At 47.9% G+C, this 21,104-nt stretch overlaps 1 protein-coding gene across 3 annotated transcripts in view; it reads right to left on the reverse strand.

Annotated features, from left to right (window-relative positions):
- The window catches only part of PFKFB4 (6-phosphofructo-2-kinase/fructose-2,6-biphosphatase 4), a 132,980-nt gene that overhangs the window by 45,540 nt on the left and 66,336 nt on the right, over window positions 1-21,104 (reverse strand). For 2 of the 3 annotated variants that reach the window (XM_040359459.1, XM_040359458.1), the window contains exons 1-3: window positions 17,577-17,756; window positions 9,449-9,565; window positions 897-993 (exon numbers count right to left, since the gene is read on the reverse strand). In XM_040359459.1, the coding sequence (XP_040215393.1) occupies window positions 897-993; window positions 9,449-9,565; window positions 17,577-17,676 (314 nt within the window). In that variant the 5' untranslated portion in view covers window positions 17,677-17,756. Of the gene's footprint in view, window positions 1-896; window positions 994-9,448; window positions 9,566-17,576; window positions 17,757-21,104 lie in introns of those variants that run through there. The other variant, XM_040359460.1, reaches the window with a different exon arrangement.

Here is a 21,104-nt window from a genome sequence, read left to right on the forward strand (position 1 = left end):
TGGGCGGAAATCTGTTTTTAAAGGCACCAAGCTGCCACTTTCTGCCCTGGAAGAAAGATCACCTCTCCCTCTAATCTTCTGGGACATGTCACAGCACACACCCAGCTGTGAAGCCACAGCCGGGTGCCCACAGTTAAAATGCCGGTGCTGCGGACAGAAGCAAGACTTCCTGTGCCCACAACGCTGGACCGTGGGACAGGCGAGTGTCTGATTATTAAAAGTCGGCAGCAACACTTTGTAGCTGCGGCTGCTTAAAGCGGATCTCCGCTGCAAAAAAAAAAAAATTAAAAGCCAGCAGCTACACATACTGCAGCTGCTGACTTTTAATATTAGGGCACTTACCTGTCCTGGAGTCCAGCGATGTCGGCAGCAGAGGACGAGCGATTGCTCGTCACTCTGCTGCCCCCACCACCATCCTCGGTGAGGGAATCAGGAAGTAAAGCGCTCCAGGTTCACTGCCCGATTCCCTACGGTGAAAGCACGAGTCACTGGTCGCCGCTGTGTTCTGGGAGCCGAGTGTTTCCCAGACACAGTCGGCGTGGCAGGGAAGTAACGTACTCCCCGCAGAGAGGACTCCCGGAAGTGGGTGCAAATATCTGTATTTAGACAGGTATCTGCACTCCCCTCTGAAAGGTGTCAAATGTGACACCGGAGGAGGGGAGGGTTCCGATGAGCAGAAGTTCCACTTTAGAGTGGAGCGCCGCTTTAAATGGGTGAAACTCCGCTTTAAACAGCAGAAAAACAATTCCATCAGACTTTTTTCTTTAGAAATTCCTATGGTGTGTACAAGGCATTATGACAAAGTATGGGCCCTGAAATATTTTACCATCTGTCTGCCGATGTAACAGAATCACAAATTATATTTTTTTATACAATAAACAGATCATAATACTCACTTCCTTATCTTCTGTCCCTCTTCATTGTTTGGAAGGAAAAATTCAAAAGAACTGAAACTCTTCACAAGATCCCTACGGTACTGCCCGACATTAAACACTGGAATAAAAACCAAAAACTCCATCAAGTCATTTTTACTATTGGGTCCAACATATTAAATATTCCTAGTCGTATAGTACAAAGGCTCTTTAAAGTGTTACCAAGTCCAGGACCCTGCATTCACTATATCTGGTCTCCCACAGTACATGGAAATGCAATTATTTTAGTATATAAAGTGCAAAATACCTTTCCTGACGCATTCATTGCAGCACACACTGGGTTGTGACTCCGCCCCCACAACCTGACAGGATTGGTTAGCTATAAAATCCAAAGGGGAGACACCCGGCACTATTCTCTTTTTTTATCCTCACCTGACAAGACGTTGGTCGTACAGCTTGCCTCCTACCACTTTCGCCCCAGCAGGTTCAGCCTCTCCTGTTTGGAAGTCCCCCCTGTGCAGTCTCTAATAGAGCTTTATGGGGGGAACCCCGCTCTGGTGGTCTCAGGGGTTAAATCCCGGCAGGTACCTGGCATTTTATACAGGCTCTAAATGAGCTTATTTAGGCAGTGGCTCCACTTTTTATTTTTTCTCCCAGTACAGCTATCCCTATATGCTTTTATTCCCCAGTATATGTTCCTTGTTCCTCGTTTCATATTATCATACCTTGTGACGCTCTGGGCTTGCTGGGCAGTGTTGTTCCATGTCCCTCCGCTCTGCCGCGTCCCCCTGTCCGTTCTGCGCATGCGCGCAGCGGGGTGATGACGCCAGCGGTCTCCTTCGCCCTCATCCAAGATGGAGACGGGAGGCACGCGGCGCTACTGCGCATGCGCGTATACGTCATCAGCGCCGCGACGGCGGCGCCAAATTTAAAAAAGACGAATTTTCCTTTTCCCTTTCTAGGCTGCTGCTTTGCCCCAATTTCGTGGGGATTTTTCCCAGGTACCCTAACTTCTTCCTCCTTCAGGGCCTTCCTGAATTTTTCACTTATTCTGTTTTTAACTATATTTTTGCTTTCCTTCAGCTTTTCCAATCTGCTGCTGTTCTGCTACTTCATGGAGTCCACTGCCCTCGCAGACCACTACCAACAAACAAGGTATGGAGGCCGACATAAGAAATTAGGTAAGTAGTGAAGAGACAAAATAGAGCCGGCCACTAAACACTGCTTTTCTTGCAGTCCCATCCAGCCTAAAGACGCAAGCCCGCGGCGCAGGGAGAGATCCAGACATGCATCAAGCAGGAGGTCCCGCAGAAGTCGGTCAAGATCATCCTCCCGCTACCACCGATCGAGACATAGCCGATCACGACGCAGCCGCTCCCGTCATAGCCGGTCTCACCGCAGACGGTCACCCTCACCGCACCGCGAGCATTACCATACCCGTCCTGCAGCAAAACGCTTGCTGGGTGTGCGGTGCTACTGCATTGCCAGGAAAACTCGCTTGTCGCACCTGCTTTAATGAAGCAACCAGAGAGAAGGAGGCGGATGCCAGAGTGGCTACAGATCTCATAAGGGAGTCAGTGCGGGAATCAATCTGGACCGCGGCTCCTCTGGCCTGTGATGACCCCATCCCAGGCACGTCATCCGCTTCCGGTCTGTATGTCCAGCCAGCAGAGACCCATTCCGATCATGAGGAACGTGAGCTGGTGTCTGGAATTGACTTTGGGTTGATCGAACCTTTTGCTCGCTCTGTCAAGGAGGCTATAGGCTGGGAAGAACCCGTAGCGGAACCACTGAAGGTTGGGAAGTACTTCCCCGAGTTAAGGAGGGATCCCGAATTGTTTCCCTTCATCGAAGAGTTGGAGGACCTTATTAAGGATGAATGGGAGAAGCCGGATAAGCGGCCTGGTCTGTCCAATAAGCTCTCTAAGTTGTACCCTCTGAAGGAGTCTAAGGTCTCTTCCCTCATCAACGCTCCCATTGTAGATTCGTCTCTAATGCGGCTTGCCAGGCACGTCACCTTGCCGATAGAGGACGCAGTCTCATTCCGAGATGTCCTCGACCGTAAGATCGACCTGGAGCTGAAGAAGTCATACTCTACAGCAGGGGGAGCATGTAGACCAGCTATTGCCACAGCGGCTGTCGCCAAGGCCATTTCCTCATGGGCAGCCAACGCTGAGAAGACCCTCCTAGAAGGTACTGACCAGGGGGACGTGTTATCCACTTTACAAGAGATCAGGCTAGCAGGCGACTTTGTGGCAGGGGCTGCAGTAGATGGCATTCGCTCCTCGGCTAGGTCTATTTAAGCCTCAGTGATGGCACGCAGAGCATTATGGCTGAAGCCCTGGGTCGCCGACACAGCTTCCAAATCTAACTGGTGCAAGATACCGTACGATGGCACGAACCTGCTCGGCGCGAAACTGGACTCGGCGATCTCCAAGGTCACTGGGGGAAAGTCGGGGCTTATCCCCTCCGACAGGAGACCCAAGCCTCAGAAGGGCCCTACCTTCAGGCGTAATCTGCCTGCGAGGTACAGAGATGCCAGATCCTATCGCCCCGGCAGGGAGTTCAGGAGAGATTGGAGACCTACTCGCCCTCCCTTTGCAAGGGGTCAGAAGACCAAGGCCGTTACCACAGGGGACCAGCAGAAATCCTTTTGAAGTCTTGCCTGCCCACCCAGCTCAGGTGGGCGCCAGGCTCAGGAGTTTCGCCCAAGTATGGTCAGAGCACAAAAAGGACCCATGGACTCTCTCCACCATAAAACATGCCCACAAGTGGAACTTTATGGGGGCATTGCCTCACGCTATCTTCCAACCCACCAAGATACCATCTTCCCTAGACAAGAGGAAGCTACTCACTCAATATGTCTCAGAATTAATTCAGAAAGAAGCTGTCGTGGAGGTTCCTTCGCACCAAAGGGGCAGGGGATTTTATTCCCCTCTATTTTTGGTGCGAAAAAAATCTGGGGATCTACGGCCCGTGCTGGAGCTCAAACGGCTCAACAAGAGAGTTCAAATAGAGGCTTTCAAAATGGAGTCCAGTCCATTCTTCTGGTAGTGAATCTGGGAGATTGGATGCTGTCAATCGATTTATCGGACGCCTACCTTCATGTGCCAATCCATCCCGCATTCCAGAAATTACTACGTTTCGCCATTGGCCAACATCACTTCCAGTTTCGATGCCTACCATTCGGCATCTCTTCGGCTCCCAGGACATTCACAAAGGTCCTTCTCCCTCTCATAGCACTTCTCAGGGAGAGAGGGTTGCAAGTACATCACTACTTGGACGATATCCTGCTCTTAGCAGGAGATCGGGAGACTTTACTCCTCCAGCGGGAGGTCCTAATCTCGACCCTCCAGAAATTTGGCTGGTTAATCAACTGGCGGAAGAGCAGCCTTCAGCCCTCACAGGTTATGATATTCCTGGGGGCAGAATTGGACACGAAACAGAACAGGGTACAGCTGCCCTTGGAAAAGGTGGAACCTTTAGCACGGAAAGTGCGGAATCTACTATCCTCCAGACGCACGTCATCCAGAACCTGCCTCAGCATGCTGGGCTCTATGTCATCAACCATGGTAAAATGGTCCCAATGGCACATGAGAACCTTACAGAATGCTTTTCTCAAACAATGGGACAGAGTCTCAATGCACCAACCCATCAGAATCTCCAGCCAAGTCAGGCACTCTCTTTGGTGGTGGACTCACCCTCCCAACCTCAGAAGATTCAAGCCCATAGCTCCTCCAGATCCGGAGATAGTGACATCGGATGCCAGCGAGAGAGGTTGGGGGGCTCACTACCTGGATCAGACAGCCCAGGGACAGTGGCACTTCCCTGCTCGGGGCACAGTATCAAACATACTGGAACTCCGAGCGGCATTTCAGGCCCTCTTGGCCTTTGCACCTCTGCTTCAAGGAAGGAGCGTCCTAATCCGGATGGACAACAAGGTGGCGGTGGCCTACATCCAGAGGCAGGGCGGTACCCGAAGCCACACACTTCTATCGGAAGTTCACCCCATAATAGAGTGGTCTCAGGTACATCTACAGAACCTGAGAGCAGTTTATGTTCCAGCGGCACAGAACACGCTAGCCGACTTCCTGAGCAGGGAACTTCTATCGAACAACGAGTGGTCTCTGAACCTTCGGGAGTTCTCCATTCTGACGAAGGCATGGGGGGTTCCGGAGATCGACCTGGCAGCAACACCAGCAAATGCCAAATGCTCAAGATTTCTTTCCAGAGTACCCTTTCCGACAGCAGAGGGGACAGATTGCCTTCTGCACCCATGGGACTTCAATTTGGGGTACATCTTCCCCCCATCTCCTCTAATAGCGAGGTTCCTATCCCGTCTCCGGAGATCATCGGCCACAGTAATCACAGTGGTACCCTTCTGGCCAAGGAGGCCGTGGTTTACGACGCTCCTACAGCTCAATACCCGACCTCCTATACACCTATCAGTATCAGCAGACCTCCTACACCAAGGTCGGTTCCTCCATCCGGCTCCAGACAGGCTCCATCTGACAGCCTGGAGGTTGAGAGGACTAGACTAAGAGAACAGGGGTGTTCCCAGGCGGTTATAACAACTTTAATGCAAGCCAGGAAGATCACCACAAACACCATCTACGCCAGGATTTGGGAAAGATTCGCCCAGTTGGCGCAACTTAAAGGTTGGGATCCCATCTCGCCTGATCCTTACCAGATCCTGGAGTTCCTTCAAACAGGAGTTGACAAAGGCCTAAATTCGAGCACCCTAAAGGTACAGGTCTCCGCTCTGTCCGCCAAGACTGGCACCAGATGGGCTTTGCATCCTTTAATTATCCAGTTTATGAAGGCATGCATTAAAATCAGACCTCCCAGGAAACCATCCTTTCCGGCTTGGGATCTTTCGGTGGTTCTCGAAGCACTCTCCAAACCACCATTCTTCCCTCTTAACTCAATTTCCCTATGGGACCTAACCTTAAAGTTGTCCTTCCTCATTGCCATTGCCTCGGCAAGGAGAGTATCGGAGTTACAAGCTCTCATGTATAAGGAACCTTACCTAGTCTTTTTGTCCGACAGGGTGATACTGAGGCCTTCAGATCGTTTCCTTCCAAAAGTCACTTCGGCCTTCCACTACGGCCAGGACATCGTCTTGCCATGCCTTTCTAACGAGAGTGGCGAACCTCATGCCTTGGACATTAAGTCTACAATTTCCAGATATCTGTCGGCTACTAACCATCTTCGGTCAACAGACGCCCTCCTAATTATACCTCACGGAGCCAGACGAGGCCAGGCAGCCACTTCCCGTACCATCGCCTCTTGGCTAGTCAAGGCTATCGGAAAAGCGTATTCCACTCAGCAACTGGAGATCCCGGAAGGCATCAGGGCACACTCAACCAGGGCAGTGGCAACCTCCTGGGCAGCATATTGTGGCGTTTCTTCGGAAACTATCTGCAGAGCAGCAACTTGGTCTTCCAGGCATACCTTTATCTCCCACTACAGGGTAGACGTCGCTCTCTTGGCTACGGCCGAATTTGGCCGATCTATCATCAGAGCCAATTCTTCTGCCCTTTAGGGAATAAAATACTTTTGCATTGAACCCTCCCGACTGGCGAGTTATTTCCCAGTGTGTGCTGCCATGAATGCGTCAGGAAAACGGAAAATTGTATACTCGCCTTTCCGTAATTTTCCTTTCCTGACGCATCTTCATGGCAGCACACAGCTGCCCACCCTATTGTTCAAATGATGATATATACGGAGAATAGTGCCGGGTGTCTCCCCTTTGGATTTTATAGCTAACCAATCCTGTCAGGTTGTGGGGGCGGAGTCACAACCCAGTGTGTGCTGCCATGAAGATGCGTCAGGAAAGGAAAATTACGGAAAGGTGAGTATACAATTTTCCGTTTTTCTCATCAGCAGTATATAGCAGTCTTAAGACTTCTAACAGTGTCAGTTTAAAGCTTGTAGGCGGGAGTTCTCAGAACTGTGATTTTAACAACCAAGTCATGGAACACTGGTCCTCGAGACAGGACTAAGAAATCCAGATCTATGGAGTCCAAGTATGTCTCAGTATCACATCAGATGAGAATCACTGAATGCCCTCCATTTTTAAAAAAGGTAGGATAGGGAGAATCTAGGAGCTGAAAAGCACCGATCAAGCTGAACCGATTCCACAGCCTCACACATCTTGATGAGGAAGTCACAGCTGCATGAGATAGGAGAATCTTGCCCTCTCTCACTAAGGCCCCATTCACACGAGGCGGACTCCGTCACCAGCTCAGTGGGAGATCAGTCCGCAGATCTCCGCTGAGCTGGCAGATGACAAGCTCTTCTCTGCTCACTGAGCGGTGAGGGGCTTGTGCAGCGCCGCTGATTCCTATGGAGCCATCTGATGAAAAACGGACAGCATGTCCGTTTTCATCAGATCTTACCCGATCCGCCATGGATGGATATGGACGTATCGCCATACGTCTGATTTTGGCGGATCGGATGTCAGTGGAAATGTCTCCGCTGACATCCAAAGCTCCATAGGACTGCATGGAGCGGCCGTTCAGGTCCGCCGTCAAAACTGACAGGCGGACCTGAGCCATCCATGTGAATGGGTCCTAAGGCACATAACCATGTAATGCTGAACAAACATGCCTGCACTTATGACCACATCCTTTGTAGAGCCCCAAATTCCAGGCAACACCATCATGCAGTCACTTTCAGCTAAGCCCTTGTCCGCATCTCACTGAGGCCAGTCATCATAAGCATGAACCAGCATTGAAGGTTAACTATAGTGTGACCAAGTGCAACTTTGGGAACTGTACACCCTGCATTACATGGCCATCAGTAATAACTAATTTAAGGGGGAAAAAAAAAAAAAAAAACACACACCCCACGGGAAGTGTTAGGATGCCCGACTGCATTCTTGCTCAATGGTTCGTTAACTGATAAAGCATTGATAAACTCCCTTCAAACACTCAAATCTGATTTGAGGGGGGGGGGGGGGGCACAGAGCTTCACGGCAGTGGTTAATGATGGGATGTGGGGTTCCAGCACCTTGTACCTCTGTAGCAATTTCCATTTTATTCCCTAAGGTCTCTGCTAAAAAAAATATATATAATGTTTGGGGGCTCCAAGTAATTTTAAGTCTCATTTTTAAGCCTCATTTTTAAAAAAGGTAGGATAGGGAGAATCTAGGAGCTGAAAAGCACCGATCAAGCTGAACCGATTCCACAGCCTCACACATCTTGATGAGGAAGTCACAGCTGCATGAGATAGGAGAATCTTGCCCTCTCTCACTAAGGCCCCATTCACACGAGGCGGACTCCGTCACCAGCTCGATTTGAGGGGGGGGGGGCACAGAGCTTCACGGCAGTGGTTAATGATGGGATGTGGGGTTCCAGCACCTTGTACCTCTGTAGCAATTTCCATTTTATTCCCTAAGGTCTCTGCTAAAAAAAATATATATAATGTTTGGGGGCTCCAAGTAATTTTAAGTCTCAGAAAAAGATTTGGACTTTAAGTGGTTTAACTTCCTGCATTTACACAGAGTTTGCTCTAAGAAGGAAGTTAGTTACAAGGTTTCATGTTGTTACAAACTTGGCAGACTGCCCAGATTTTTTCTTTACACAAAGAAGTTTATCCCTTTGATCCAAGAAGGAAGCATTAGTTACAATGTTTCCAGTTAAGAACTTAGACTGCTCAGATATTTTCTTTTGACAGCTGAGTGAGGTAAAGTCTCTCCACTCGTTATATGAAAGAAAATCGGCAAACTCTGCATTGGAGATCATGGGGGGGGTGATTGAATCAAGATCACAATTTTTTAAAGATTAATTGTGCAGTTCTAATGCTTTGGAATAAAAAAGGGATAGTCTCAGTGGATGCTACAGGACTGCTGTGCGCTGTCTATCTCAGACACCAACAAATGACATCCAATGTCCCAAGGTAACCAGACGTAGTTTTTTCTCTTTTAACTTATACATGAAGCAGAATCCGGCAAACAAAAATACAAATCTAGATGTTACCCCAAGATCACCAAGTGTACAGGATTTTTCCATGTTGTATTACCCAATTTACAAAATGTACAACTTTCTAGAAAATAGAGTTGCTGATAAAAAAAAAAGACAAAAAAAAAAAAAGGCATGCAATAAAGATAAACATTCCACTGTATTCCAAAGATCATACAGCTCAGATCTTCTGCTTTCTCAAAATGATAACCATCAGAATAAGGCAAAAGGGACAATGTACAAAATGAAGCAACTCGAAAAATGTTTGATGGCAAATTGCACATAACCTCTGCCCTTTGCACTGCCTTATAAACCTTTTGGCTTGTCTACATAGACTGCATTTTCTTTCCTGCAACCACGGGTTGCAGAGCCCGTACAGGACAACAAGTCCATGTGAAAGGACCTTTACAGTTTTCCAAAATTAGCAGACACTTGATATAGCACAAATGACCATGTGGGTTTAGAATTAAAGTACATGTGACCATTTAACATTTCTTCTGTATCCAATTACACTTTACTTTTTGCCTGTATTAGGTTTTGAGAGTAGCTTTTCACTGGAAAAATTGCAATGCAACTTGCACAATCTTCAACAAAAATCTTGTTAATACCTACCTTTGGTTGGTACCCCAATCCAGTTCAAGTAGCGGGTCAGTTTCTTGGAGATGTACGTTTTGCCACGTGCAGGGAGACCGACCATCACAATGACCGTAGGACAATTGGTCATGCATACTGCAATAAAAAAAAAAAATAATAAATAAATTGCTTTTAGGGTAAAAACAAAACAAAAATGTATATGAAAACGAAGTTAAAACATTAACGCATGTCAAAAAAGTTTTTTTTTTTTTTTATAATTTTTTTTTTATTAGAAAGACATTTGTTTAACAATATAAATTTTACCACCTAAAACCTTCACTGAGGGAGGCACTAGCAAGAGAAAAAAAAAAGCTGATGGTGCTTTTACATTGTAAAAGCACCCACACAAGCATATTTAACAGCCAGAAAACTAGCTGGTACACTGTTGCTCTAGAAGTGCCATGTTTGCGCCACGATAGACAAGCTTTATGTGCTCAGCGAGCTTGCCCATTATAATAAAAGAAACAGGTAGGTGTAGCATTAGGAGGTTGGGTCACATTTAAATTTTTTACAGGAAATCTTTTTTTAAAGATAGATGGGGCTCTCTCAACCACCAGGGTGTATTTTTCTGCCATATTAAGAAAAAAAAGACCAAAAACCTTTAAATAATTTGTATTTATTTTTTTAAAAGAAGGTTTCCAATACTGGTCTACCAGGACACCATGAACCCCCCAAAATGACACCCCAAGGGTATCTTACTTTTTGCCACAATTGTTTGGAAATAGAAACATGCTGGCAATGAGGGGGGTTAATAAAGTGGTATTAAACCCAAGACCAAAAAGTGCCCCCACTCGATGAGGGAATCACAGAAGTACCGTTGGGCTGCACTGTTGGCTGGGGTGAGGGAAGTGTTAGGCCTCGTACAGACGGGCAAACATGTACGATGAAAACGGTCCGCCGGACCGTTTTCAGCGTACATGCCCGCCCGGAGATTTCTGTATGATGGCTGTACACACCATCATACAGAAATCCGCGCGTACACGATACGCGGCGACGAGGCCGCGCCGTCGCCGCGATGATGACGCAGCGACGTGCGCGGCCCTGGCAGTTCAATGCTTCCACGCATGCGTCAAAGTCATTCGACGCATGCGAGGGATGGCGGCCGCTCGGACATGTACGGTAAGTCTGTACAGACGACCGAACATGTCCGACGGACAGGATTCCAGCGGGCATGTTTCTAAGTTTAGAAACATTTGCCCGCTCAAAAACGGTCTGGCGGGCAAATGTACGCTGGAATCCTGTCCGCTCGGCTGTACAGACGACCGAACATGTCTGCTGAAACTGGTCCGCGGACCAGTTTCAGCAAACATGTTCGGTCGTGTGTACGGGGCCTTAGATGCACTAGCAGATTTAAAAACACTACACATTGAAGCCAGACTTGAGCCAACACTTCTTAACTGCTTGCCGACCGCGCACCGCAGTTCTACGTCGGCAAGCTGGCTCTCCTGGGCGAGAGCACGTCATTCTACGTCGGCTCTTTCAGCCGCCATTAGGGGCGCGCCCCCCGCTCGCCCCCGACTCCCGTGCGTGTGCCCGGCGGGCGCGATCGCCGCCGGGCACACGCGATCGCTCGTTACAGAGCAGGGACCGGGAGCTGTGTGTGTAAACACACAGCTCCCGGTCCTGTCAGCAGGGGAAATGCTGATCTTCGGTTCATACAATGTATGAACCGAGGATCAGTGTTTCCCCTAGTGAGGCTGGCGTCGTATAATGTAATATAAAGAAAAAATAAAAAAAATAAAATAAAAGCACACACAAATATCACTAAAAGAACGCTTTTTTGTTTTTGGTACAAGTACAATGTCGCACAATTGTCAGTTAAAACGACGCAGTGCCATACCGCAAAAAAAATGACCTGGTCATTAAAAGGGGCAAAAACTTCCAGGGCTGAAGTGGTACAAATGTTACTAAACGCAGGACCCTGTAGTCACTATATCAGGTCATTGGCGCAGGCACTCTGAAGGAACAACCACCCATGCCGTTTCTTCAGGAGCATGCGCTGTGACCGGCAGCTGCCGGTCGCATGCACGGGAGTGAGGTCACACAGCTCTGGCCAGTTACACAGCCAGAGTCAGCGGCCCCTAAAGGAAGACAGACGAAGATGTATGTGGCCTGCAGCGGGGAAGACGCAGGCTTTATTTGAAGGCAAATGCGATGCATACTAGCACATTATGCCTTTACTTTACAGGGTAACAAAAATAAAAAAAATCTGAGTTTACCAAGCATGCTTTACTGCGGGGGTCAGCAACCTGTAGGTTGCGGCTAGGTGAATGGTTGATCATGATCTAGGCTTGCTGACCCGCCATCCCAAATCATCAAATAGTGCAGTGCAGAGGGACTACTTGTAAAATTGGAGCTGAAGTAGGGAGCAAGAGCTGCATAAGCCGATGCCTCTTCTGTGTTGGCTCCTGTCCCATGTGGAGTGATACCAACTGTACTGCATCTCTTATCTCAGCTAGCGGTCTCCGGAGTGGTGCCAGCAGGAGGATAGAAGAGATCCTCAGGTCAGAGTGAGGCAATACACGGGGCATAATAGTATAGGGCTGCTTTCACACACCCCGCAGGTGCAGTGTACCTGTAGCTTTCCTGCGGGTTTGCCGAGCTTAGCCATAGACTTCTAAATGCAGGAGTTTTGGTGCACTTTCAGAAAGTACAGGATAGAATAGAAGTCTATGGCAAAGCGCAGCTAACCCAGGAAAGTCGCAGATGCGCTGCACCCGCAGTGCAGGTAAACCACAGTGGGAAGGTTTAACCCCTTGGACCCTGCAGAATCATGTAGTTAAGGGGTTCTTGCAGAGTGGCCCCATTTAGTTGAATGGGTCACAATTAGCAGGCAGTAGAACCCACCAAAAGCAACAGGGGGGGGGGGTTAATTCCTGCTGCAGCATGTGTACACCTTTGGCTGCTGCCTCAGGACTGACAGGGATTACCCATTACTTTTTTATTATTTTAATAAAATGTTTTGCCTTTTATTCAGCTTTATTTATTTTACCCAAACGGCATTGCTGCCTATACTGCACACTAAACAGACTTAAGCCACTCTAGAAGACAGAGGGAAATATTAGAAATAAATTGGATGTAAAACTTGCATCACATTGAAGCAAAATGACTTTCCAAAGCGGAGGGTGCTGAAATGATTACAGCAATTCCTGGATGATGCTCATGTAAACCTGCAAGGAAAGCGATTACCTAAGAAAAAACTGCAGACTGTTATTTGTATGAAAGATTACTGATAATTTTAATTGCCAAAGTGGATTTTATTTTGGGAACTGAGGCACAAAAAATAAAAACACCACGTGGGATTGAATGCAAATTACATCTGCAGTTCAACAAGAGAGCTGCAGATTGTGCCAGCGTATCCTGCTCAATATGTCTAGCTGTGCCAACCCCTTCCAAAATCCAAATGTGTTTGCTGCGTCACCAGCAAGAGATGCAATGCCTGTACTGATGTATATGATGTGTATGTTGATGCCAGCTCACCGACCATGCATCCTGTGTCTTGCCTACATACAATTATGCCACTATTACTTCACTAATGGTAAATAGCACCACAAAATTTAAACTGGTGCCGCAATTAAAATAAAAACAGGTCCCCATTAGTATGTATTTAATAAGAGTATGTGCAATATTAATAAAGGTGAACAAATATCTGGGAGCAAAGAGCCACAAACCTGCAATCCCATACCCAAGAACCGCCACTCAAACACTGCTTTTTGTGGCATTGTGACCAATCACAACTCATGGTACTGATTGGTTAGTAAAATGAACAAACATTAGCATGTGTTACAGGGCTATTCACAAACAGATGAGCTCAGATTTGGACAGTGACTGCCATCAGGGCATTATCCGTGGCTGTACATGAAGAGGCATGGATGCTTGTGACATCATTGCCCCAATATGGCCATATGAGGTCATAGGCATCCCTGCCCCTTTGTGTATGTGCAGCTACAGGGTGGGGAATGCCCTGACTGCAGTTGATGGGACCAAACCCAAGCACATCCCTGTCCACAAACACAGGAAAGAATAGGTATACGGTAGACAGCATGCATCTCACAAGGAATGGACTGTTCCCAAGCGAACGCACACGCAAGTCGTGCCCGCGTTTATAGCAAGAATTTGATCGCAAGACTTCTGCAACTCTAAATAGGTAACCTGTAAAAACGTTTTAAAGAATCGCCTATGGAGATTTTTAAATACCACAGGTTGTCGCATCACAGGTTAGATATCCGTTTACTCGGCGTAACATCTCAAATTATAAGAAAAAAATAATTGTAAATTAACCACTTGCCGCCCGTCATAGAGCAGAATGACGGCGGCAAAGTGGTTGCGATATCCTGACTGGACGTCATATGACGTGATCAGGATATCACCGCCAGCGCTGCGATCGGAGGTGCAATGTGTCAGTCTGACACACAGCAACTCCGATCGTGGTATGAAGCCTCTGACAAATTTAAAACCGCAGAGGTGATCAAATAACACCAAAAGAAAGCTCTAATTGTGGGGAGTGCCTAAAGTGTATTTTTTCCCAAAACAAAAGATTGCGTTTGAAAGGCCGCTGGGACACAGTGTGACATAAAATATTGAAATGACCACCATTTTATTCTCTAGTCTCTGCTTTAAAAAAATAAAATAAAAACACAAACACCATCTGTAAGGTGAACTTACACTGGACTACCCCCCCCAGTCCCGCTGAGCTGCATGGTGGCGATCTCCCGCTCTGGGCCCCAGTATAGCCTCCATACGGCTTTGGGGGTTAGAAACCTCCAAAAACTTTTAGGAGCAGTACCGACCAATCAGAACCCGTCTTCCCAGCGGGGAAGAAGAGAGAAAGCCGAAGGTATTTCTAAGCGCTTGAGCCGTGAGGCAGCTATACCGGAACTCAGAAAAAGGAGATCGCCGCCATGCAGGTCAGCAGGACTGGAGGGGTCCTGTGTAAGTTCACCTTACAGATTTTTCTCTAAAAGCTGAACTCCTGGAATTGTTTGAACTTGCATTGGTGCAGACAGGTTACATCTAATCTTCATCTCACATCCAAAGGGCAAGTGCTGATGCTGAAATTCACTGTAGTAGTCTGTCCTACATACAGTCAGCGCTCGTCTCTTCTGGGTGCTGCTCAAGCAACTTCCTGTCTGTAGGCTGAACCTTCACCATTCAGAGAACATCTTGTCATTTTTATTTTATTTTTATTAATACAAGGCGTTCTCTGATTGGATGAGGCAGAGATTGTTCAAACATCTGCCCATCCTCTCTGCCACATCAAGAGATCTCATCTTCTCTGAATGGCAGAGGTGCCAAGCAAGTGACCCATGTTCAGTATACAGGCAGCAAGCATCCAGAGGAGACATGCTGACTATGTAGGCCAGACTTCTACAGGGCCCTTCATGAGCGACATAAGGATAATGACTGGTGACCAAGCTAGACCAATGGAAGTTACATAAAGAAAAAAAAAAAAAAAAACAACAAACACAGAATTTTTTAGAGTTCAGCTTTAAAGTAGAACTAACCCCTTCATAGCGAAGGAAGCCGCTATCCTAGCCTCTGATCTATAGTAGCCATGGTGCTACACATGCTCAGTATGACACCAGCCATTTGATGGCTTGAAAGTCCGGTTGAGAGCACAAGCAACTGTGACTGTTATCATTCATTTAATGCCTTGAACACAACGGTTTTGGGAAATCGTTAAATCGCTGAATTTAGTTCTGCTTTAAGTAGATTCATATTGAATCATCATTGATATAAGGGGATTGTACAACCCGATACCAACATCACTTAACCAAACGTGTGAACTTATTCATGTCATGCCGTGTGTTATTCTACAGCACCATTTATTTATATCATACATATACATGTACATTAGGTGAACCATACACTATACAATCGCCTTTATATCTTCCCTCAACTATGTAGTGTAAAGCTGGCCATACACGTATCAGTTTTTTGATCACTGAAGGGATTCCCCCATTCACACAGTTGAGGCGGATGAAGGAATCCTCCTGCTCTTATTGTATTCTGACAGCTGAAACGCCTCTGCTGTCAGAATACCTAATCTGTGTGTTGGAGCCCATTGGCTGAATGCACCGATTGAAGCAACATTTTCCCACAAGCCCATTCCAGAGCAGGCAACTACTTTTCAACAAAACAGATATAAATGGATCAAAGTTTAGTTGGCAATGCTGAACTTTGATCGATCAATAGCCAACTCAAAGGCTCACCTTATAGGGGGAAAAAAATATATCTATCTATCTATCATGTGCAGATTTTTTTTTCTAGAGCCCGCAAAACACATCACCCGCGATCAGCAGATTGCTGGTGCAAGGTCAGGCTCCTGCAGAATCTCAGTATAGCCATCTACTCATACCTCCTATCTGGGGGGAATGTTACAGGAGAACACAAAGATCAATGAATTCAACCAGCCCTCCGAAAGAATTACAATCGGTCTGTCACGGTGGCAGGCAGCGGTTGTTCATTCAAAGATCGCTGTGAACGGTTGTGTAGGTGAAGCCCTGAACGGCCGCGCTCTTTTGAAATTTTGACAGTGGGTTCGGGGAGAATATCCCATGGGTGCAACATGTTACCAAATGTGAACTTATCCTTTAAAGCACAGGTCTCAAACTCGCGGCCCTCCAGCTGTTGTGAAACTACAAGTCCCATCATTCCTCTGCCTGTGGGAGTCATGCTGGTAACTGTCAGCCTTGCAATTCCTCATGGGATAAGGGATTTGTAGTTTTACAATAGTTGGGAGGGGTATGTATATACATACATACATACATACATACATACATACATACACACACACACACACACACACACACACACTTTCCTCCTCTGTGCAGTGGATTTGCACAGAGCAGCCTGAATCCTCCTCTTCCCAACTCCCTCTTCGCTGCTCCTGGCCCCTCCCTCCTGTTGTGCCCCCACAGCAAGCTGCTTGCTGTGGGGGGCACCCGTGCCAAGTCACAGATCCATGTGTCCATTCAGACAGAGCCCTGACCCAGCCTTACCCCCCCCCCCCCCAATTAGCTCACTGACTGATCGACAGCTGTGGGAGCCAATGGTGCTGCTGCTGTGTCTCAGCCAATCAGGAGGGAGAGTCCTGCATGGCCGAGGGACTCGTGGACATCTCTGGACAGAGATGAAGCTCCGGTAAGTATTAGCAGGCATTTTATCTTAATGTGTAGAATGCATAAAAAAACAACAACTCCTTTAAGCAACAGCTATGCAACGGGTTCATCTACACTAGCATTGGCCCTCTGAAGAGTGATCAGGGGTGGATCACATTTCAGAAGGTGTCATGGTAGCAAAAATATGGTTATGGAGCGCTGCATGGGCTGCGGCATTTGGCTGGTGCCTGCTAAACTGCGATCCAGCTATGGCCAGCTTAAAGTGGTATTAAATCTTTGTTTTTAATAACAAACATGTTATACTTACCTGCGCTGTGCCATGGTGTTGCACAGACCAGCTCTGACTGGCTTCTTTTCAGATTCCCTGCTGGCGCTCCTGGCTCCTCCCCCACAAGCAGTGCCCCCAGAAAAAGCAGATTTCCCTGGGGGCACCACTGTGTGCTCGCTCCTGAGCCGCTGCTCCATGAATCTATACGACACAGAGCCACGGCTCGCAGATTGACAGCAATGGAACCCAACGGGCTTCCACTGCCGTCTCAACCAATGTGGAGGGAGAGTCTCGGGACATCCAGGGGCAGGGCGCTCATGAACATCGCTGGATCGGAGGGAGATCCATTAAGGATTTGGGGGCGCTGCGCATAGATCATAGAATAGAATGCAAAGCTAAAAAAACCTTGTGCCTTCAGAACTGACTTGATAGAAGGCAAAGTGGAACAATCTCTTGGTTTTGATGACTGTAAAGGAGATTGGATGACAGCCTTACACAACCAAGACACATAGATGACAGCTTCGGTGATTCATGAAGGAGCTGTGTGTTAATCACCTGCTATGACCCAATCACACGTCACTGTGCCCCGTATACTGACAGTGCCTGTCACCCTGACACTTCCGGAACTCCCGGCCCCCAGTGATCGGACCATGTGACATCACAGCTCCGTCCTCATCACCGGGATACATGCAGCCATCTATCTGATCAATGAAATTACCTCTCCTCTGGTCGCTGTGCTGAACAGGACATCCATTGTTATACGGAACCCAGATCTTCTTCAGGGGGTTCTGTGTCAGCTCCCGGGGAGAGTCTGCCATGGCTGTCCACACACTGCGCTCCCTGCACTCACCCCGGCCGCCAGCACTGCACAATACTGAGTGCAGACAAATCCAGCCCCGCCCCTCCGCGCTGATTGGAGAACAGCCCGCACCTCCGGAGAACCGACCGAGACTCCACCCAGGGGAGGGGACATTTACCACAAGTACACTTATACATCCGCATTATAGTCTGCACCGTAGTGATCCTAGCTGACGCGCACTTTGGTGTATGCAGGACCGAGGTGGATTCTACCTTGCTGGAGATCGGTGTGTGTATTAGGATCACCTCGCCTTTCATTGTATCGGCTTTTCCTAGGGTTTAACCACTTCAGCCCCGGAAGGATTCCCCCCCCCCTTCATGACCAGGCCATTTCATGCTATACTGCCAGTGGCGGCTGGTGCTCCAAATTTTTTGGGGGGGGGCGCAAACGGGGAAAAAAAAAATTGCAGCCTCACTGTGCCCATCAAACGCAGCCACTGTGCCATCAATTGTCACCACTGTTCCATGACATCAAACGCAGCCACTGTGCAATCAATTGTCACCACTGTGAAATGCCATTAAACGCAGCCACTGTGCAATGCCATCAAACGCAGCCACTTTGCCCTTTGATGTCATTGTGCCAATTGTCCCCACTGTGTCTATTGTCGTCACTGTGCCCTTTAATTGTCGCCGTTGTGCCAATTGTCCCCATTGATGTCACTGTGCCCTTCATCGCCGCTGTGCCCCTTCCCCGCCCGGCACTTACCTTTACTGGAGTCAGCCATCCACGTCCTCGACCCTCGCCTCAATGTCTTCTCCCGCCCTCGATGGCGCTTCAGCCAATCAGGTTACCGGTAGCCAGAACCAGCAAACCTGATTGGCTGAGAAGCCTGTCGGTCTTATCCAAGGAACGCACACACCGTGCGTTCCGAGGATAAGCTTCCGGGGACCCGAGGGCTGTACTCAGAAAGCCTATCAGAGCCGCTGGCTCTGATAGGCACTTCCGTACAGCCAACCAGCTGTCGTCATTCAGCTGGCTGGCGCTCAACATCCGGCCAGCTGAATAATGGGCAGCAGCGGGACAATAACATAGATTTGTGCAATGCATGAATCTATGTTATTAGACTCAGTAGGGGAGATTCAGATAGAGATACGACGGCGTATCTCTGAGATCTGACGGTCGGATCTATGCGGCTGATTCATAGAATCAGGTTCCGCATAGATCTCCCTTAGATCCGACAGGTGTAAGTGACTTACACCGGCGGATCTTAGGCTGCAATCTCCCGCCAGCCGCTAGGTGGCGCTTCCATTTGTATACACGACGAATATGCAAATGAGGAGATCCGCCGATTCAGAAACGAACGCCCGCCCGTCGCTTTTTTTTTTACGTCGTTTGCGTTCAGCTTTTTCTGGCGGATAGTTACCCCTGCTATATGCGGCGTATCCAATGTTAAGTATGGCCGTCGTTCCCGCGCCGAGTTTTGAATTTTTACGTCGTTTGCGTAAGTCGGTCGCAAATACGGATGGACGTAATTTACGTTCACGCCGAAACCAATAACGTCCTAGTGACGTCATTTGAAGCAATGCACGCCGGGAAAATTTGCGGACGGCGCATGCGCAGTTAAATCGGCGCAGGGACGCGCCTGATTTAAATACTACACTCCCCCTAGCCGCGGAATTTGAATTCCGCCGGGGGATTTACGGTACGCCGCCGCAAGTTTTGAGGCAAGTGCTTTCTGAATACAGCACTAACCTCTCAAACTTGCGCCGGCGGATCGTAAATCAGATAAATTAGCGGATCTTTAGATCCACGTAATCTATCTGAATCTAGCCCAGTGGCGGTGAGAGCCAGAGGGGGCGGCGCTCCAGCGCCCTCTATGGACGAACCGCCACTGCAACTGCGTTGCTTTAACTGACAATTGCACTGTACCCAAGAACAATTCATCCCCCCCCCCCCCACACACACACACAAATAGAGCATTCTTTTAGTGCTATTTAATCACCTCTGTGGTTTTTATTTTTTTGCGCTATAAACAAAAAACCAACAATTTCAAAAATATTTGACTTTCTGCTATAAAACATTTCCATTAAAAAAATTAATCAGTTTAGGCCAATACGTGTTCTGCTACGCATTTTCGGTAAAAAAAAATCCCATTAAGTGTATATTGATTGGTTTACGCAAAAGTTATAGCATCTACAAACTGATATCGATTTATGGACTTTTTTTTTTCTAGTAATGGTGGCGATCAGCAATTTTTAGTGGGACTGTGACATTGCAGCGGGCAAATCGGGCAAACTGCACTGTCACTGTAATAATGACACAGGCAAGCAAGGGGTTAACCTCATGGGCAATGAAAGGGTTAATTAAGTGTGCTCCTAGGGAGTGCATTCTGACTATGGAGGGAATACGAAGACAGAGATCCGAAACACAAAAGCTCCATTTTCCCCTCTCCCAGACCGCCGTTCTGCCTCTCCTGAGAACGATTGGCGGGTCCCAGTGGCCATCCCGATCACGAGACCCGCTGATTGGACACACAGTGGGAGACAATCACAACAGGAGCAGGTCGCAAGTGGCGCACCCCAGACCCTGTACACTTAATCACCCATAGGTACATGATTTCACACTGGCCATAGAAAGAATCAAAGTTCATCGGGTTCAGCAGGGACCAGCCAGATTCAATCCATCTATGGCCTTTCCCACTAGGGAGCAATCTATAGAACGATCGGCTTCTCACACACAGGAATGTTGGAGAATATCAACATAGCACATGAAGCCAATGGGCTGCAGCACTGATCAGTGTATTCTGACATTGGAGGAGTCCTGCTATCAGTATACCATAGCACAGAAGGGAGATTCCGTTCACTTTTTTTTTTAAATATATTTGATATACATGAAGCTGCATAATAGAAAATGTCATTCTGTATTTTCCAGATGAATCTGGTTTTGTGGAATAATGTGAATCTCCGCTCTCCTCCCACAATACAGAGCCTGGAATCCAAGTGGCCAATTACCAAACTCACATGATGGTGGAGGGGATAGTCCTGTGTCATTTTGATTTTGCTGAATGTCAGAACATACACTGGGAGTTCCTTGCTTTGGCAACAGATCTAGGAGACAGAGGAGTGCAAGGAAGATCATTGTAGGGGAACTAGCTCTAAAGCAGTGGTCACCAGATATGGCCCTTCACTTGACGTCCATCTGGCCCTTGGGGCAATATTCCTCCCACTGACACCAGCAGTGGGCATTAAATCCCGCTACTGATGGGGCACTATCCTTCCCTCTGAAACCAGTGATGGTGTCACTCTTCCTCACGCCAATACCAGTGATGGGGTCATTCTTCCTCACGCCAATACCAGTGATGGGGTCACTCTTCCTCACGCCAATACCAGTGATGGTGTCACTCTTCCTCACGCCAATACCGGTGATGGGGTCACTCTTCCTCACGCC

This window comes from Rana temporaria, chromosome 7, assembly GCF_905171775.1.
Source record: "Rana temporaria chromosome 7, aRanTem1.1, whole genome shotgun sequence".
NCBI classification, from domain to species: Eukaryota; Metazoa; Chordata; class Amphibia; order Anura; family Ranidae; genus Rana; species Rana temporaria.